This window comes from Vespula pensylvanica, chromosome 5, assembly GCF_014466175.1.
Source record: "Vespula pensylvanica isolate Volc-1 chromosome 5, ASM1446617v1, whole genome shotgun sequence".
Classification (NCBI taxonomy): domain Eukaryota; kingdom Metazoa; phylum Arthropoda; class Insecta; order Hymenoptera; family Vespidae; genus Vespula; species Vespula pensylvanica.
Window position 1 is genome coordinate 1388152 of NC_057689.1, and position 18888 is coordinate 1407039.

At 29.6% G+C, this 18888-nt stretch overlaps 7 protein-coding genes across 11 annotated transcripts; 6 read left to right on the forward strand and 1 right to left on the reverse strand.

The window, feature by feature from the left end:
• Positions 1–520: 520 nt before the first annotated feature.
• On the forward strand, positions 521–2609 carry LOC122629067 (heat shock protein 68-like). Its single transcript, XM_043812077.1, has one exon. The coding sequence runs from the start codon at positions 566–568 to the stop codon at positions 2489–2491; it is 1926 nt and encodes a 641-aa protein (XP_043668012.1). The 5' UTR covers positions 521–565; the 3' UTR covers positions 2492–2609.
• A 430-nt stretch (positions 2610–3039) lies between these two features.
• LOC122629072 (YEATS domain-containing protein 4) lies at positions 3040–4425 on the forward strand. Its single transcript, XM_043812085.1, has 4 exons — positions 3040–3380; positions 3494–3775; positions 3849–4029; positions 4137–4425. The coding sequence occupies exons 1-4, from the start codon at positions 3333–3335 to the stop codon at positions 4307–4309; spliced, it is 684 nt and encodes a 227-aa protein (XP_043668020.1). The 5' UTR covers positions 3040–3332; the 3' UTR covers positions 4310–4425.
• A 255-nt stretch (positions 4426–4680) lies between these two features.
• On the forward strand, positions 4681–7775 carry LOC122629384 (meiosis-specific with OB domain-containing protein). The gene is made up of 8 exons (XM_043812766.1): positions 4681–4801; positions 4889–5020; positions 5688–5956; positions 6029–6251; positions 6358–6474; positions 6556–6718; positions 6791–6998; positions 7494–7775. Exons 1-8 carry the CDS (start codon positions 4681–4683, stop codon positions 7677–7679), a joined length of 1419 nt encoding a protein of 472 aa, XP_043668701.1. The 3' UTR covers positions 7680–7775.
• An 87-nt stretch (positions 7776–7862) lies between these two features.
• On the forward strand, positions 7863–9842 carry LOC122629069. 4 transcript variants are annotated; one of them, XM_043812083.1, is made up of 6 exons: positions 7864–8148; positions 8238–8419; positions 8490–8665; positions 8736–8894; positions 8960–9311; positions 9392–9842. In XM_043812083.1, exons 2-6 carry the CDS (start codon positions 8275–8277, stop codon positions 9550–9552), a joined length of 993 nt encoding a protein of 330 aa, XP_043668018.1. In that variant the 5' UTR covers positions 7864–8148; positions 8238–8274; the 3' UTR covers positions 9553–9842. The 4 variants fall into 4 exon arrangements, with proteins under 4 accessions (XP_043668015.1, XP_043668018.1, XP_043668017.1 ...); XM_043812081.1 differs by having other exon boundaries at positions 7865–8148; positions 8250–8419; XM_043812080.1 differs by having other exon boundaries at positions 7863–8148; positions 8250–8665.
• A 1055-nt stretch (positions 9843–10897) lies between these two features.
• On the forward strand, positions 10898–12154 carry LOC122629071. Its single transcript, XM_043812084.1, has 5 exons — positions 10898–11145; positions 11229–11440; positions 11520–11592; positions 11660–11746; positions 11894–12154. The coding sequence occupies exons 1-5, from the start codon at positions 10898–10900 to the stop codon at positions 12072–12074; spliced, it is 801 nt and encodes a 266-aa protein (XP_043668019.1). The 3' UTR covers positions 12075–12154.
• Positions 11864–13973, reverse strand: LOC122629068 (importin subunit alpha-9). Of its 2 annotated transcripts, none has more exons than XM_043812079.1 (7): positions 13506–13973; positions 13208–13420; positions 12946–13127; positions 12659–12851; positions 12379–12550; positions 12208–12318; positions 11864–12114 (listed from the first exon to the last, which is right to left on the reverse strand). In XM_043812079.1, the coding sequence occupies exons 1-6, from the start codon at positions 13716–13718 to the stop codon at positions 12215–12217; spliced, it is 1077 nt and encodes a 358-aa protein (XP_043668014.1). In that variant the 5' UTR covers positions 13719–13973; the 3' UTR covers positions 11864–12114; positions 12208–12214. The 2 variants fall into 2 exon arrangements, with proteins under 2 accessions (XP_043668014.1, XP_043668013.1); XM_043812078.1 differs by having other exon boundaries at positions 11864–12106; positions 13506–13972.
• Positions 13974–14706: 733 nt separating this feature from the next.
• Positions 14707–16010, forward strand: LOC122629385. Its single transcript, XM_043812768.1, has 4 exons — positions 14707–14766; positions 15085–15202; positions 15270–15531; positions 15782–16010. Exons 1-4 carry the CDS (start codon positions 14707–14709, stop codon positions 16008–16010), a joined length of 669 nt encoding a protein of 222 aa, XP_043668703.1.
• The last annotated feature ends 2878 nt before the right edge of the window (positions 16011–18888 follow it).

Consider the following 18888-nt stretch of genomic DNA (forward strand, 5'->3'; position numbering starts at 1 on the left):
ATAAATCTAAATGATAACGATTTTTCACACAGTTTTAATTTATAACAAATATTACGAATAATATGTAAGAAATAACCTTTAATCACATATTTACTTATAATCGATATCAATATCTCGAAAAATCTCGAAAGTCATGCGAGTTTGCATTAAACGATTATTTTTAAAAATACCGCCTTTGTTTGAATTACAAGAGAAACTTTATAAATCGTAAATCGTTACATTTGTACTTACAAAAAGAATTACAATGAAGTAAAGCAGAATTGAACCTAGAAACAATTTCAATTCGAAGACATTTTCCAGACGATTCGAAAAAGTTCTAACACGAGAAAAACGTTTTAATCGAGTATGTTCGTTTTAGCCGAGTTAATTGACCGTCGAGAAGCTTCTAGTTCAGTCGAGATTAGGAATGAAGTATAAAAACGCAATCGTTGCGATCAGCTGATCAATGTGCGATTAAACAGCAACAAATAAGTAAAAGCTATTCAAACACAAAGAGATATAGAGGACAGAAAGAAATATAGAATAGTAAATTTGCATAAAAAAAAGAACGTGTGAAACATCAAAGATGCCTGCTATTGGTATTGACTTGGGAACCACTTACTCCTGTGTAGGAGTTTGGCAACAAGGAAAAGTAGAGATCATCGCTAACGATCAAGGCAACAGAACGACACCAAGTTACGTTGCTTTTACAGACACGGAACGTTTAATCGGCGATGCAGCCAAGAATCAGGTAGCGATGAATCCGGCCAATACCGTTTTCGATGCAAAACGCTTGATCGGTCGGAAATACGACGATCAGAAGATCCAGAACGATCTGAAACACTGGCCGTTCCAAGTGGTAAACGAAAATGGAAAGCCTAAGATCCAGGTCAAATTTCGCGGTGACAACAAAAGGTTCAATCCAGAAGAAATCAGTTCTATGGTTTTGACTAAGATGAAGGAAACTGCCGAAGCTTATCTCGGGCAGACTGTTCGAGATGCTGTTATCACGGTACCAGCTTACTTCAATGATTCCCAGCGTCAAGCTACCAAAGATGCAGGTGCGATAGCTGGTCTAAACGTACTTAGAATCATCAACGAACCTACGGCTGCGGCACTCGCCTATGGTTTGGATAAGAATCTAAAGGGAGAGAGGAACGTGTTGATCTTTGATCTAGGAGGTGGTACTTTTGACGTTTCTATCCTTACCATCGACGAAGGTTCCCTCTTCGAAGTAAAAGCTACGGCGGGCGATACTCATTTAGGTGGCGAAGACTTTGACTCTAGATTGGTCGATCATCTTTGTAAAGAATTCGAGAGGAAGTATAAGAAAAATATAAGGAACAATCCTAAATCTTTGAGAAGACTGAGAACGGCTGCTGAACGTACCAAGAGAACTCTGTCCTCGAGCACGGAGGGTACTATCGAAATCGATGCTCTTTACGATGGTATTGATTTTTATACGAAGGTCTCTCGTGCTCGATTCGAAGAACTCTGCGCTGATCTCTTCAGAGCTACTTTGGAACCAGTGGAGAAGGCACTTGCCGATGCAAAATTGGATAAACGATCGATACATGATGTTGTCCTAGTTGGTGGTTCGATTCGCATACCGAAGATTCAGAATATGCTACAGAATTTCTTCTGTGGAAAACAACTGAATCTTTCTATTAATCCTGACGAAGCTGTTGCTTACGGAGCAGCTGTGCAAGCAGCTATACTCACTGGGGAAGGTTCCAAGAGTTCTACTCTACAGGATGTACTTTTGGTCGATGTAGCTCCGTTATCTCTTGGCATTGAAACCGCTGGTGGTGTCATGACTAATATCGTTGAACGTAACGCTCGCATACCATGCAAACAAACGCAAACATTTACTACCTATTCCGATAATCAACCAGGAGTAACCATTCAAGTTTATGAAGGTGAACGAACTATGACCAAGGATAACAATTTACTTGGCAGATTTGAACTGAGTGGTATCGCACCTGCTCCACGTGGTGTGCCAAAGATTGAGGTTACCTTTGATATGGATGCTAATGGAATTCTTCATGTCACTGCAAAGGATAGTGCCAGTGGTCGCAGCAATAATATCAGAATAACCAATGACAAAGGTCGCTTGAGCAGAGATGAGATTGATAGAATGTTGGCAGAAGCAGAACGATATAAAGAGCAAGACAAGCAACAAAGAGAGAAGATCGCTGTTAAGAACCAATTAGAGAGCTATGTTTTTTCGGTGAAACAAGCAATTGAGGATAGTGGATCTAAATTGACAGAAACTGATAAGAATAAAGTGAAAGGATTATGCGAAGATACTTTGTGTTGGCTAGATAATAATATCCTTGCAGAAATTGAAGAATATAAACACAAATTAGAAGAGTTACAGAAACAGTGCTCGCCCATCATGATGAAAATTCATCAGGGTGGAGTTGGTGGATCTCAACAGGAATGTGGTGGTCAATACAGACAACATAATGATTACAATAATTCTGGTCCTACTGTAGAAGAAGTAGATTAAGGGATATTAAATTTCTTTATACTTGAAGACTGATTAGGATGTAAAAAATTTTTTGGATATCATTTGTCGTCGTTATATTTAATTTTTTCATTATTAGTTTCACATAAAATATTTATAACAGTTTACTTTTCTGTTTTTGTTTCTATATTTTTATTAATTATAGATTATTTGCTGTTACTAATTTATGATTTACATATAAATGTAAACGATACAAATTGAAATATTGTAAAATAAAGCATTTATTTATTATTATAAATCTTATTGTTTCACATTAAAACTTCCTATTTAATTCTTTCAAATATGAGATTTATGACCAAGGCATGTATATGTACTTGAAATTGATTGGTATGCTGTTTATTATTATTTTTATGATCGATAATTATTATGGTTGGATGCAATAATCACATTTTGTATAATGAAATGCTCGTGTACTTGTATAATTAAAAACTCTTGGGAAATAAAAATTAATAACAAGCAATCGTACTAGTTGACTATGTGATGTATCAATATAGATAACAACGAATTAGTTTAACGCCGGTTTTCCATAGATGGCTCTCTTAGTAGTTGTTCTCATAGTTTTAAATAATTAATTAACTTTTTAAATATTATTCATTCATTTTTTCAGGAACTTGTAAGTGTGTCTAAAATTGAAGAGTGTAATTTTGGAAATAAGTCAATTATATCACTTTCATGTAATTTTTTTTATTTTGATACAAACTTGAAAACGATTTACCAAATAAGAAAATGACAATTTTAACAAATTCAAGATTTCTTTAATAATACATTAGATTAAGAAACAGTTAATTGTTTTTATATAAAATTTTATATATTTACCTTTATAATGGCAAGTACTAATGAATTTGGGCCGGATTCTGGTGGTAGAGTTAAGGTATTTTAGGTTATATTTCAATTATTAGAATAGTTTTAATATTAAGCTTCTTTAAAATATATTAGTTACAATATTTGATAAACTTTTAATAATTATTATGTATCTTACTCTAGGGTATTACTATAGTTAAACCTATAGTTTATGGAAATATTGCTCGTTACTTTGGGAAAAAAAGAGAGGAAGATGGTCATACACATCAATGGACTGTGTATGTAAAACCATATCATAATGAGGATATGTCAACATATGTTAAAAAAGTACATTTTAAGTTACATGAAAGTTATAACAATCCTAATCGTATCGTGACAAAACCCCCTTATGAATTGACAGAAACAGGTTGGGGAGAATTTGAGATAGTCATTAAAATATATTTTCATGATCCAAATGAACGACCTGTATGTATATACATATATATATACTATTATATAGAATATGAAAAATTTTTAATAAAACTTATTATTATTTTAGGTCACTATATATCACATATTAAAATTATTTCAATCTACTCCTGAGATACAGCTTGGAAAGAAGAGTTTAGTATCAGAATTTTATGAAGAAATAGTTTTTCAAGATCCTACAGCATTAATGCAGCATTTATTAAATACTACTAGACCTATTACCGTTGGAACTTGGCGTCACAATACAGATTGTACGTATAAGATTAAATATTACAATATATAAATTTATTTGATGAATTAAATGCTCTTCTTATATATATAATTTCTGTGCTATTTATATAATACTTCTACAAAATAGTTGAAGTTAAAAAGGAGTCAACAATGAAGGCACTTATAGAAGCTCGGACAAAAATAAGATTACAAGTAATAGAACTGAAAGAAAAATTGACATTAGCTAAAGAAACTATATCTAAATTTAAAGAAGAAATAGCTAAGATTTCCAAGGCAGGTGGAACTTTGTCAGTAACTTGATGTTTTTACATGTGTATTACTGTTATTGGTTAAGAATAAAGTTAAGTTATAGTTAAGAGTGAAATATATATAAGCAAATAAATGAAAATAAAAAACGTTTGTACATATAGTACTAATTTTTTGTATTTTCTTTTGTGATTAAAAATAAACTTTTGGAACTATGAAGTATAGAGCATTATAGTTAAATATTATCGATTCGTATCGAATTTTCGATTATTATATTCGATATGAAGCAACGCGCTTTCTGATTGGTCAATTTTAAAAAGACCGCCATAAATATCTCTGTTCACTCTTCACACGACAATCATATTCGAAAATTCGAGATTCAACACAACCGACGGCTTCTAATTATTACAGATTAATTTAACGACATGTCAGGAATTTGTAAGCAAGTATTACGATCATTGAAAGCAGGCGCTGTAAATTCTTTAGTTATCGGAATTATTATTAATAGTTTGAATGTAAGAACATTTGATGCTACTCGAACCAGATGTACGAATTGGCATTGTTTCTTTATAAACGTTCTGATGTATTTATTAAATATGGTCGTTCAATAATTTTTGAACAAATTTATTGTAGTTAATAATGGCGAACGTGCAGTTTGGACATTTACATTACGAGATTCCGAAGAAGATTTTATTAATGTAACGGTATGGGGTACAGTGGAATTTGTTAAAAAATTAGTTACCATTTTTCATATAGGTACCGTAGGTTTGTACAATTCATTGTCATTTAATATAAAATTTGGTTATAATAATTAATGAGGGATGGTAAGGTATCATGGCTAGATTAGATATTGTTACTAACATTGAAGAAAACTTGAACGTTGCAGTTAGATATTTTACTATTCAAATAACAAAACAGTACAGATAAAAAGTAAAAAAATAAGTAGATACATAAATGATTTTTTTTAAATATCTTTACAGTTAATATAATAAATTACTTGCGTTTAAGTTTATAAATTATTTTATAGAAATCATTTTATATAGTTATTTATTTAATAATTTAATTCATTTACTATATAAATTTATTTAAAAAATTTACTTGTTAATATTACGAGTAAATAAAAATATTCTTATCAACGTTCAAGGAAACTTGAACATTGCAATTATATATTCAACTTTTCTGATGACAAGGCCGTGTAGATAAACACGTAGAATGCCAAGTAGGTGCATGCGAGTGGTTCTTTTTTTTTTTTTTTTTTTTTTTTTAAATATGTATACTATATTATGGCAGTATAAGTTATTTTAGTATATTATTATTATTATCGTTGTTGTTCTTGTTATTATTATTTTATTATTATTATTATTATTATTATTATTATTATTATTATTATTATTATTACTGCATAATTGTACGTATTAAAATATTATTACAGTTGAAGTGATAAATGCGAAAATTATAGCTCGACAAGCAGAGGATAGAGACGAAATGTTTGTACCTCTTGTATCAATTCCATTTAAATTAATAGTGAACGAAGGTATCGCACTTGTACAAAAACATGATGCACCTACAGAACATATCTATGAAAAGTTATTGACAATACCAACTAGAAGCGTGAAAAGTTTGCAAACTTTAAAATTTCTATTGCAGCAAATAGATAACTTATGCGATCAATACGTCGACATTTTGATTGTGATTACGTTTGTACGTTGACTTATTTTTCTTTTCAAATTTCGAACATAATCTTTCAACCATTATCATAAACGTTGACTTTAGGTCAGCGGAGAACGTAATATAGTTACACGAGATGGTAGAAAGTTAAAATGTCGCAACTTTGAAGCAACGGACGGGTCAAGCGACTCACCAATTGTTTTCATACTTTGGGAAACCGAATGGGTAGAAAGAGCAGCGTCATGGCAACCAAAATATACGGTTCTTTTTTTATCAGACGCTCGTATCATTTTTGATAAATTCAAAAAGAAAACCGTCATAAGTATAGGTCCTATATCATTTTTCTATTATATTTCTCTTGTATATAATATTTTTTATATTCTTCATATTATATCATCAAAAACATTAACGATATAATAAAATTATTTATTTAGTAAGAAGAACACTGATCATGGAGAATCCTAATATACCAGAAGCGGAGCTCGTAAGGAAAGCAGTAGATCATTATAGTCGAGATATTGTTTCTACAGATTCTTTTGCAGTACCTAATCGTGAGAACAAATTTTTTCTTTAAACTCTTTTGTACAAAATAACATCAATGAGATTATAATTTTACGATCGTAATAAAATAGCCGATACGATCGTCACGGTAATGACTATAGAAGAAATTTCAGAACGATTAAATCAAGGAACGATCGTCGAAGAAGGAAGATTACAATTTGCAACTATTTTGAAAGCTATAGTAACTGATATGAATGTAGACAATACTACTTCTGGTTTAATATCAACGAGATGGTATTTTTATTTCTATTGATATAATTTTCTAATAATATGCATATATGATAAAAATAATAATCGAATTTACAGTGCTTTATGCAAAAGACCGGTGATCGAAAATCGTGATTCTTGTATGAATTTGGATTGTCCATGTGGCAACGGTACTCGCGCACCATTTAACGCAACGACTATCAATGTGAAAGTAAATTTAAAAGACGATACTGGATATTTAATTGGTTGTAGACTAAGTGGAGAGGGCGCGGAATGTGCTTTTAGTTGCACAGCTGCTGAATTTCAGGTGAAAACGTTATTACGAAATCTTGAATTAGAATTCTACAAAAAATGAAATCAACAATTAAAATTATAACAATAATAACAAGTTAGAATTATTTTCTAACTTGTTAGAATTAGAATTAACATTTAATTGATATACATATTTTGATGGGATTGGTTCCTTTTGTTACCTTTTTATTATTTCAACCGTAACATATTTGTATGCACATGAGTTAAAACGAGTATGGAATACAGAGTATGGAGAAATACCAGAATGGTTGCTATATAGTTAACCGGTTTCCTGTATATTACCGATACGTATCGTTACACAGTATATGTATATAAATACACATATACATACGAGGTCAAGAGGTCTTTTTCGTTTATCAGATATAGCCAGACACGGCGTATTTCATTTTATCTCTGATTATTTTTTATCTCAACTTATTTTTCGGAACAAAAATTTCGAATGAAATTAATTACAATATAATTAATATATATTTTTTTATACGATATACAGGCTATGACAGTAGCTGAACGAGCAGATTTAAAATGGAAATATATCTTGGAAAAATGTGACGTACGTTTACACATATTAGGACCAACGTCTCTCTTCCCTCGTGCTTTATATAATATTTTATCTATACGACCAATCACCGAAGGAAACATGGAACAGAATCAACCGGATGAAAGTCATAACGTTTAAAAAGATAGTACGATGAGATAAAATATAAAACAAGTAAAAAAGAAGAGGACAAAAAAAGAAAAAAGAAATAAAAGGCGATTTTAATAAAGAATCTGTTTTTTTTTTTTTTTCTAATATACGATATGAAAAACATACAACGTGTGTTAATTTATTATAATTTCTTAATATATAACTTTTTTCGTTTCTGCTTTATAAATAATCGATCAAACGTTTTTTATTTATGGAAATACAATACGCGATAAACATCACCAATTACAGCGCTCACCAGAGCCAAACGTAGAGTAGTTAACGATGAAACGATCAACGAACATCGCCAGTCAATGAGTAATCGACTTTAAAAAAAGAGACACGAGAGAATCGATATTGTTATGATCGTAGGAGAGGGCAATGAATGACGCGATCATTGGGCCATGCCTCCTCCAGGCCCATGTTTTCTTCATTAAAAAAAGGATTAGAAGACGTATTTAAGGTAAAGGATAAACTCTATCGTTATCTGTGAACAAATGTCGAACACTAAAATAATAGTAATAGAAAAGTCATAGTATATTAAGTATGTAGCCTCTTTTTTAGGTGACCGAAGGAGGTCCTGCACAGGATGGAAGAGGACGTAGATAAAAAAGAAGAACAAGAAGTTGTAGAGAAGCAACCCTGTTCTTCCCCTAATGCAGACGAACAACTTACATGTTCTCTCTATCTTTCCTGCAGCGGTATTCCTCGTGGTCAGGATCACCAAGATCAAGGTAGATCGAATGAGAGAACGCGTGACTTTGAACATTGTTTCTAGCTTGATTATATTCGTAATTATCAAAGATGGAGAAACTCTTCGGTCTCGATTAGAAGAAGCTATCGGTGCTTCCGAGCCTTCAGGTACATGGCAAATTTCTGAAACTTCTTGCGGCTTTATTGTAACGTTCGAGCGAGAAACTGACGTGGATAATCTTTTACAACGTTGTGATTTTACACGGCTTTTTGAAGGACCCGTACAAGTACGTCGGAATCACGTTAATAGAGATCGTTTATATTTCTACGTATCTAAAAGTAATGAATTTATATCAGGTAGCTCGATTTGCCCCAAGAGATACTCGATATCGACAAGCCGTGTTACTTCGAGATGTACCTTGGGCAATACCTCTTCAAGATTTAAGTTCTGCCTTGGCGAAACAAGGAATAGCGACTGGAATTATCGAGAGATCGCGTCAATATGTTCGCGTTGAGGTAATCCAAGATGATTAAATAATAAATCGATCGTATGCGAAGAGTAAACAACGATTGTATCTTAGCTTTTGGATGCGGAACATTACGAACTTCTATTAAGACAAGGATTAGATTTCTTCGGTGCTGCACGATTCAGTGCTATTCCCGAACGATGGTGGCGTCCTGGAACCGGAAATGCAGCTATGCCACCAATTCCTCCTGGTAATTTCCCTCCAGGACATCCTGCTGAAACATCGAATCCTCATCAAGGCGATGGTGTTCTTCAATGCTATCGATGCCAAGGTTTTTGGCACGTAGCTGCTAATTGTCGACATCTTCCAAGATGCGTTCGCTGTGGTGAACCTCATAGCGTCGAGTTTTGTCCAAGGCCACGAAATAGTCCTATCTGTTGTCACTGTTCCGGTCCTCATCATGCGGGTAACGCTAATTCATTACCCTTATCCTCTTTTTTCCTTTAATATTCATCCTACAAATTTCTTGTAATCGTTACATTTTAGGCTACCGACAATGTCCTGTAAGATTGCAATTATCCAATGCTACTCCCATCAGCATCACTTTAAGCACGGTACGAGTCGAAGGTCAATATTCGAATCCTACCAATAATAAATCAGCAGCTTCTCCTCAAGGATTGCAACCATTAAAACCAAGTCATTCTTAGGCTACTCATTCTCTTCTTTCTTTTTTTGTCGATTATTCAAAATCTTCTAGATCTCTGCTATATTGACTCGATACTATACGAGATAAGATTCGTGATCCATGTGATCCATGATTGAAGATTGATTATAGACTTGTTCTCCGATAACTAGGCTATCGTGCCAATGTTACGTGAAAGTTTCTCTTTTTAACGAAGAAGAACGTAACACGGAAGAAACGTTTCTTTCATCTACGTTTATTTCTACCATGTTTTGTAATTATTTTCGATTGAATACGAAATATATATATACTATGTATAAACATTTTTTTTTAATAAGATATACTCCCTCTCTCTCTCTCTCTCCCTCTCTCTATCTATCTATCTATCTTTTTTTACGAATAGACGTAGAGAAAACTTTCAGTCATTTTTCAAAGTATTGTAATTTCCAACAACGTCGGTGAAACTCGATTTACAAAATTTGTAAAGAAAGCTGTGGTTTACTATCCGTAGAGTAATGTCTGCGTCTCTGTTTTTCTTTCTTTTTTTACTTCTTGCCTGCGCCCCACTTTCTTCGTCCTAGTCGAAGTGAATGTTCAGTGAATCCCCCGTCACACGACGATAAAGTCGTCGCAACTGACAGAGAAGGGGCCACTAACGTAAGGAAATAAGATATTAGACCCGCACAGTTATATTCAGTTATTTCATTTAAATCAATCGGTAGACCATCTCTCGACTAACAATAGATGAAAGTGCAAAACCCAGACTGAATTACATATGTACAGTATCTTGTGTTACGTAGTGAAAGTATGTGAAACTTGTGAAATTAAGAAGAAAAAAAGTGTGTATTATCATATAATTTTAAACGATTTTTATAAATCAATTGTTATATTTCAATGAACGCTTTAACATGAACATCATGAGAATTATATATTTAAAAATATTTTTAAGGTAAGTCGTTGTTTAAAAAACAAGAAAAGAAAAAGTGACAAGTTATTATTTAAAAAGCTACGCGATATCTTTTTACCTATTTTATATTTTATCACTTTCTATGACAGAATAATATCTCTAATTAGAATGTTATCATCTATAATCGGTACAATATAATTGATGTTCTTTTTACGTCTTAGTTGCAAAAAACATTAGTCGCAAAAGAAATTTACGTATATAATGATGTATTCTGTAATATTTTTTAAATTGTCACGTAGATTATTTAATAATTAATGAAATCTCGGATGAGTTTCGAAAGTAATTATCGGTATTTTTGTTATTATTTTTGTTTAAGAGGAAAGTGTAAGGTTTCAGGTATAAATACCATTGTGGACGAAATAAAATTATAGATCTCATTCGGATATATTAATTTGATCTATGGATGACTATATTTTCTATAATTAAAATGAATTCGACGAATATGACAATATTCTTTTTGCTAACGTTATCTACCAGCAGTTTACAAAAGCCTACTTTTTTTAAAAATACCTTCAAAGGATTACGAGGTGTCTCGTCGAAACTTAATTTTTTAACGTACACAAGAGCGGTTTACTATTACGAGCAAACTGTTGCTATCGTTGATCTCGAAGTTAATAATGTATTACACGATTGTAATCTTATTGAAATATAGTAAGTATTACCATGATATTCAGTCAATATTAAAAAATCATAGATGAATTAATAAATTGAATTTATATATTCGTCTTATATAGTGAACCAGAAGAAGCGAACGAAGTACTGCGAAATCTATCACTAACTGTAAATCCACAGAAAGTCTCTTTTCAACAGATGATAAAACTTATGCAACAATGTGAAACTTTGAATAACCTACAATCTCAAGATCTATCTCTTTCTGAAAATACGCGAAACGAAAAAAGTTATTCTCGAATAAGTTCATTAACATTATTATCTGGAATTATACCAGGTTAATCATTATTCTTTTATACTTTTTATTTTTCTAAAAATATGTTATTAAGCACTTGGATTTTTCCATTCTTTTCAAGGAACAAAGTGGTGTGGAACTGGAGATATAGCTGAAAATTATCACGATTTGGGTCAAGAAGCAAATATTGATAGGTTAGAATATCTTTGTAAATATCAAAATACAAATAAAATAAATGTTTCAAAAATTGTTTGTTTATAGATGCTGCCGCAATCATGATTTATGTCCTGTAAAAGTAAGAGCTCAAACATCACGTTACAACTTAAATAATAATTCTTTATATACCAAGTAAGTATAACATAGTATGTTGATTTATATGTATTTAAAAAATAATTATATATTTTAGCATATAAGTAATAGTAAATAATATATACAAACGCGTATAAGATTTATAATACTGACATATCATATTATTTTTTGTCTCATCTGTTTTAGATCGCATTGTACTTGTGATGAATTATTTTACACTTGTTTGAAAGCTACACAAAATTCAATTGCTGATATTATGGGCAATATATACTTTAACATTATAAGAGTGCCATGTATAGAGGATATTTCAAGCCAATGGAATCAAGAATCTGATAAGCAATTTGTTCCAGTAAAAACAAAGTATTAGTCTTCTTTGATTGATTTTTGTTACTGTAAAATCTTTCAATCTTAAAGATGACACAAATAAATATTAATAATAAAAACAAATTATACGTACTTTCCATTTATATATATATATATATATTAATGCTGATACATACTTATATATTATCCCATTGTGGATGCAATAATTTCTTCTAATGGTGGTAAAAATGAAATGATATCTTGAATTGTTTGATTAATATTTGAAGATGCATGATTATATAAATTTCCTACAAAGATATTTCTTTCATTGTAAAAATTCTACGATTCAATATCAAAGAATTACCTACCTAACAACCATATGGTTTCTTTTCTTATATACTTATGATAATGAGACAATAATCCTCTGAATAAAATTTGTACATCCAAGTGAGAATATTTAGGATTCTTTAAAAATATATTCACAATTTCTTCAGAAGCATTAGACAATACATTTGCCAATATGCGTAAACACGCTGCAATCTGACATAATTCATCTTATTAGATCCAAGAAGATATATTAAGTATGGAAAAATATTAATATCAAGTTGAATAGGATATAATCTTTCTAGAACAATTAAAAATACATACCAAAGTAGTATTAGAAAAATTATTCGAAGCAGACTGATGTAAAAAATCTACAATAGATGGTAACACATAATATAAAGATTTGCTACATGCTATATTTGAAGATAATAATGCCAATAACCAAAGAGTATCAGAATTTTTTTCTAACAAATTTTTGTTTTTACATGCTTCAGCAAGCTCTACCAATTCGGTTTCCCTAAAACATTAAAGAGTGCATAAAAAATACTTACTATTTATAATGACAAATAATAAACTTAATAATATTTTTCTATATTTTTTAAAATACATACGTAATGGAAGAAAAACCACTATATATATAATGCAAAGCTGCATATATTACAGAAGGAAGAATGTTATTATCACATTCATGCATCAATATAATTATATATTGTAAACATTTTTGTGCATGTAAAATTTCAAATGCTTTTTTACTTCCACTGGATAAATTTCCAATAGTCCATAGACAAACTTCCTAAAATTTAATGTATTAATAAATTCTATTCTGTTAAAATTTAAAGATACAGATATTAAAAAACATTTGTATTATCTTACTAATAAAGGACGGTTTAAACTTTCGCATTCTGTTATTATGTATGGAGATATATGTTTAGCTACTGCTGTACAAGCCTTAGTATTACCAAGAGCAATATTACAACAACAATTTGTAGCATTCAATTGTGAAATTGGATTGTTTCCAGAAATATCCCGTGCCAATGCAAATAATATATTATCAACTTTTAATAATGTTTCAATATTTAATTCTGACTGTAAAATATTAGAAATTAATTTTACTTAGCAAAGTTTTATTGCTTTATATTCATGCAAAGTAATTTTGAAATTTAATTATAACCTGAATTAAAGCATTTTGCAAACGCCGGTAATCGTTAACATTAAGCGTCTTCTTTTTAAGCTTCTTTGCCATTTCTGTAACAAATACTGAAGAATAAGATGCATTTTCTATACACTCTCCAAGAGCAGGACGATTTTTATTAACCACTATAGCACGTTGCTCTTTTCTATCTATATTAATTGCTTCCCTTAAACGTTCTCGTATAATCTCCATCGCAATAATTCTTACAACACTGTTAAATTACATCAAGAATACATTTTCACAAGTATAAATTGAAATAACCTTACTGTTATATATTATGATAGATATTTGATAACTTCACTGATAACTGATCGACCGTTCGGAACACCATCTAACGACGAGATGTATAAACTAAGCGTAGTATTGAATTCCTAACGATAGGCAATACATTCATACATGCGCGTATGAGAAAAAACTAATAACTAATAATACAATAAATATAGTTTTCCTTAGAAAAATTATTTTAACGAATATAATAGACATTTATCCTTTGTTTCTAACGATCACTATATAAATTTTCTGCACGATACACTTTTATAAAATAAAGATGTTTATGAATTGTTCAGCCTCAACTTGGAGAAAGAAATAAAAAAAATGAAAATACAGAGTTCGATGAATATTTGTCTAGGCGGACAGATATCAGCAGATAAAAGCATCAATTTGTGAAATGTGAAAAAAAGTAAAAGAAAAGACTGAAAGAAAACTAGAAAAAGAAAACGTATATAACGACTGATAAATAAGTACTTTGATGTACAACGTTACATCAAAGGGTGTACTTTCAAGCAATCCTAATAATAGTATCGCTTGAAAAATTCTGCGAAAAGGAGTTTTATCGATTGGCTTGATACTTCGCAAACTTTTCTATCGAAAAGTATAGGGTAAACGTGAATACAAAATTATATGCTTTCGTATATCACTCACACTTCAATAATTATGTATAGTACACTCGCAAAAACAATACTAGCTACGGAAATACTTGAATCTTTCGTGACTTTACCATTTTCTCTCGTGTTTCTTAAAAGAACATAAGCAACAATTTTTTCTTGATACCAGCGATCGTAGAAAACCTTCAGTCATTTGGAATCGAAAAAAAAGGATGGATTCTGTTACTAATCATTATTACAAATTCAATCGTTTACTTTTTTTAATAGTTGGCCAATGGCCTTATCAAGATTATAGAATGAAATTTACTCTGATGATTATCGTGTTTTTATATTTTGGTATAGCTTTAATAGGTCAGGTAAGAAACATTCGAATATGCATTCTTATTTCTATTTATCTGGATATTTCACATATATACCCTTTCTCTCTCTCTTTCTTTTGCACGATATATAATTATTCTTTAAAAACTTTAGATATTTAAACTCATTAGAGCTGGACACGATTTGGATCTTATATTCGAAATTTTAATAACTTTATTATCCAATATTATTTGTATAATAAGATATTGTAATTGCATTGTCAATGTAAAAAAGGTGAGATTAAAAAAAAAAATAATAAAAAAATAAACGATAAAATTCGATTAAAAAAAATAAGCGTTTTCCTAATCATATCGTAGTTTACAAAATTGTTGGAAGATATCGAAGATGTTTGGAACGCAACAAAAACGAAAGAAGAAATTGAAATAATCAAAATTTATGCTGAAGAAGGTAGAAACTATACTTTGTTTCTTACAGGTAAAAATATTTAAAACTAAATTTCTACGCATTTTTTATATGTATAATATTTTATTATTGCTTCCAGCATTCAGTTACTTTTCATTAGGTTTCGTAGATTTGGTTTCATTGATGCCATGCATATTAGATGTCGTTTTACCACTTAATAATACTCGAACTCGTAAATTTTCATATCAAGCAGAATTTTTTCTCGATATAGATAAATATTTTTATCCTATTCTATTGCATACGTGGATAACTATGTTTTTCGGTGTGACCATACTAATCACTACAGAAAGCATATTTCTTATGTTTGCTCAACATTGTTGTAGTATGTTCAAAATACTTTGGTACGTAAAGCTAAGTATTTCATATACGTTTTTTTTTTCTTTTTCATAATTAAATACTTCACATTACAGAGAGATTAATAAAAAAAAAAAAATATATCTGATCTAATCATGCAATTATATAAAAATCTAATGCGTTATATTAAATTTTAATTTCTCTTTTTTCAAAAATAAAAGTGGATCAACTAATACGTTTTTTATTATTGTAATAACGATCATTTCTTGATTGCTATATTATATGAATGTTTTTTAGTTACAGATTGGAACATATTTATGATAAAAATTTAGAAAATACCAATAGAAATAACGCCTATTACGAAGCTCAATATAGAATAGCTGATTGTATAAAATATCACACAAAAATTTTAGAGTTGGTATCAATGTGGCTCGGATTCATTGAGAAAAACGAATCATCCGTAGATTTTTCTTACTACATGAAAACGCATCGTCTCATTGATTGCATCATCAATGAATACATCTAAATCTCATCATTTTATTAAAATATTTCTAATACCGTTTGATATCGCATAATTACACACACTCTATCAATATTATCGTTGTTATGAATTTATAAAAATTTATAATTACCAAGGATTATTAACTGAGCAATGACTCTTTCATGTTAATTAATTTTTTTTCAATATTTTGATTGTATCATTGATGCAAGATATATATGTAAACATCAAATAACATTCATATAACATGCACATTATCATATAGTAAATGTTAATCGTTTATTTATTACCTTTACTTAAATATTTGTAATGGTAATATCAAAAAAATCTTTTTATTACTTTTCCCTTTTTTTTTTTTTTTTTTTTTAGAATTATTCGAAACTATGATTTCTTAATTGATATTATATTTTTTCCCAATCAAGGTTCGTCGCAAATATCATTTCCTATCACGAATTATCCTTTTTTATTCAATTTTTAATCGTCGTAATTTTATCAAGTATCGTTTTCGTTCAAGTAAGTATCTATTTTTATTTAATTATTATTACATTTTTCTTTGGCATTTATTTTTACTTATGTATGTATATACAATGTGGTATATATTTATATGGTATATTTATATTTATTAGATTAAAATACTTCTTGGAACATACGAGGTATTAATATATTTAGCTTTAATTGGAAGCCTTGTGTGTCATGGATATCTTTGTGTTTATCCTGGACAAAAAGTTTTAGATCACAGTAATTTGTTATTGGAAAATGCGTTAGTAATATATTCTCGAATTATTTAATAAATAAAATATATTTTTATATCGATTCTACCAATTTATAGATACAATGGATTCTGGTATCTCGCTCCGATAAAAGCACAAAAATTATTATTGATAATAATAAAAAGAAGTACGAACAGTACTCCAATAATTATTATGAAACTGTGTGTACTCTCGCATTATAGTTTTGGAGCGGTAACGTATTACATACATATATATATATACATATATAAGGTTTCACGTTTAATTATTATTATTATTTTAATCTTTTCTTTTATATGCAATTATTTTCTTTTTTTATTTAAGGTTATAAAAACATCAATATCTTATTTCACGGTGCTCTACTCATTTCGATAATAATACATATGTACTTTGATATTCGTTAGAATAAATCAAAGCTTTTAGTTCATATTAATTACGTATATTCACTATTCATTTTAATTAAATCCTTATTCTTTAATTTGTACAAACGAACGAGCTATAAATATCTAATAATAACAATAATATATATATATATATACATATACACATTATATAGTTCATACGAATAATCGTATATATTTAATATCTAATCAAATTCGTCTTACAATTAGTTGAATCGTTGAATCTTTAATTTTATTACAAACGCACAATAAAAGATTAATTATATGTTCCATATCAAAAGAATGAAATAAGAGAAACTGATTTAAAAGATATAATTTGAATGATCATAAAATAACGATTAGAATAAAGAAAAATATTTACCTGTAATTGTATCCTGACGAAGTCTTACACTCGTCGACGAAGATGAAGAAGAAGAATTCTTGAATTCGCACTTTCGATCATTACAATATTTATCGCAACGCATTTCTCTTCTCCCGAATTAGCTGAAAGTATATTAACGATTCTAACAACACGGCAAACAAATAATTTTAACAACAATATAACATAAATTCTTCTTTCTTGATGTTCTCGATGCTTCTTAATATTTTTTAAATTCAATATAAAATACCTTCCCAAAACTTTTCGATGAATTAAATTTTGTCAAAAATATTTTTTGATACGTCGAATATTAGAATGATTAATCCGGTAATACTACGTATATTATAAAATACATAAATCTTCGCAATAACGATTTCTGAATCTTATCACATGGAGGTGGCTGCGTATGGAGATCCTCTTAAATTTATTATAGTAATTATATATTAATTATAGTAATTATATATATATATAACGTATAATTGTAATCTGTATAACCAACAAATAAATCCTATATATATTGGAGTCTAATATAATATAAAATATGATTAATAAATCATAAATGATTAAATCGAGCTTAAATAATATCAAGCTTAATAAAATATTATAATATATATGAGAAATATATATGATAATATAAATGAAAAATTAAATGGATGGAATTATATGAGAATTAATGAAGGAGCAGGTTTGAACACGTCCGAAGAATTGTTTAGACGAACGAGAACTGCGTAACGCGTTAGTACGAATGAACGAGAGAAGTCTTGCCAAGGTCGATTGTCCTTTAATTGTTTATATACCTGCTTTTGTCGATTCTTTCTACATTCTCGGAATAGACAGAGTATATACACATACAGATATAAATATATATACATTTGTAAACAAATATTATCGCGTTCGATGACTTTTTGTTTCGCTGCTTGCCAGAGACTGAAAATATGTAAACAAGAAATATCTTTGTAATTGGTGGGGGATCATTAAACTATTATCTATATATCTAATACTATTTTTCTCTGTATTTTCGTTGTAAGTAAAAGAGATAGATTTACGTGTGCGTATAGACGCTCTTAATTTTTTATTAGAAAAATATTAGATCGATGTTAGTAAAATAGGAAATGAATTACGTGTGTATCTACATGTATGTAAATTTCGATATGCGTATGTGTCCGTAGGAGAGATATATATGCATGTATGTATGTGTACTTCCGTATATATATATATATATATATATATATATATATATGTATGTATGTATGACAATGTGTATATACATTTATAAATATTTAAACAATGATATATTACGTTAAACATTATACAGATTATAATACACGTTGTATATAATATATTTTTCTTTCAACCTTCGTCGATCGTTTAATATAAACAAATAGAAACATTAGATT

What these genes read in the sequence shown, in the direction of transcription:
- LOC122629067 (XM_043812077.1), top strand. Translation starts at nt 566, where the DNA reads ATGCCTGCTATTGGTATTGACTTGGGAACCACTTACTCCTGTGTAGGA.
- LOC122629072 (XM_043812085.1), top strand. Translation starts at nt 3,333, where the DNA reads ATGGCAAGTACTAATGAATTTGGGCCGGATTCTGGTGGTAGAGTTAAG. An exon ending in ATGATCCAAATGAACGACCT is followed by an intron (nt 3,776 to 3,848) that starts GTATGTATATAC and finishes TTATTATTTTAG; the next exon opens with GTCACTATATATCACATATT. An exon ending in TTGGCGTCACAATACAGATT is followed by an intron (nt 4,030 to 4,136) that starts GTACGTATAAGA and finishes TCTACAAAATAG; the next exon opens with TTGAAGTTAAAAAGGAGTCA.
- LOC122629384 (XM_043812766.1), top strand. Translation starts at nt 4,681, where the DNA reads ATGTCAGGAATTTGTAAGCAAGTATTACGATCATTGAAAGCAGGCGCT. An exon ending in TTTTCATATAGGTACCGTAG is followed by an intron (nt 5,021 to 5,687) that starts GTTTGTACAATT and finishes ATATTATTACAG; the next exon opens with TTGAAGTGATAAATGCGAAA. An exon ending in GCACAGCTGCTGAATTTCAG is followed by an intron (nt 6,999 to 7,493) that starts GTGAAAACGTTA and finishes TACGATATACAG; the next exon opens with GCTATGACAGTAGCTGAACG.
- LOC122629069 (XM_043812080.1), top strand. Translation starts at nt 8,342, where the DNA reads ATGCAGACGAACAACTTACATGTTCTCTCTATCTTTCCTGCAGCGGTA. An exon ending in TTTTTGAAGGACCCGTACAA is followed by an intron (nt 8,666 to 8,735) that starts GTACGTCGGAAT and finishes AATTTATATCAG; the next exon opens with GTAGCTCGATTTGCCCCAAG. An exon ending in GTCAATATGTTCGCGTTGAG is followed by an intron (nt 8,895 to 8,959) that starts GTAATCCAAGAT and finishes ATTGTATCTTAG; the next exon opens with CTTTTGGATGCGGAACATTA.
- LOC122629071 (XM_043812084.1), top strand. Translation starts at nt 10,898, where the DNA reads ATGACTATATTTTCTATAATTAAAATGAATTCGACGAATATGACAATA. An exon ending in TGTAATCTTATTGAAATATA is followed by an intron (nt 11,146 to 11,228) that starts GTAAGTATTACC and finishes CGTCTTATATAG; the next exon opens with TGAACCAGAAGAAGCGAACG. An exon ending in CAAGAAGCAAATATTGATAG is followed by an intron (nt 11,593 to 11,659) that starts GTTAGAATATCT and finishes GTTTGTTTATAG; the next exon opens with ATGCTGCCGCAATCATGATT.
- LOC122629068 (XM_043812079.1), bottom strand. Translation starts at nt 13,718, where the DNA reads ATGGAGATTATACGAGAACGTTTAAGGGAAGCAATTAATATAGATAGA. An exon ending in GTTTAAACCGTCCTTTATTA is followed by an intron (nt 13,128 to 13,207) that starts GTAAGATAATAC and finishes ATTAAATTTTAG; the next exon opens with GAAGTTTGTCTATGGACTAT. An exon ending in ATTTTTCTAATACTACTTTG is followed by an intron (nt 12,551 to 12,658) that starts GTATGTATTTTT and finishes GAATTATGTCAG; the next exon opens with ATTGCAGCGTGTTTACGCAT.
- LOC122629385 (XM_043812768.1), top strand. Translation starts at nt 14,707, where the DNA reads ATGAAATTTACTCTGATGATTATCGTGTTTTTATATTTTGGTATAGCT. An exon ending in CTATACTTTGTTTCTTACAG is followed by an intron (nt 15,203 to 15,269) that starts GTAAAAATATTT and finishes TATTGCTTCCAG; the next exon opens with CATTCAGTTACTTTTCATTA. An exon ending in AGTATGTTCAAAATACTTTG is followed by an intron (nt 15,532 to 15,781) that starts GTACGTAAAGCT and finishes AATGTTTTTTAG; the next exon opens with TTACAGATTGGAACATATTT.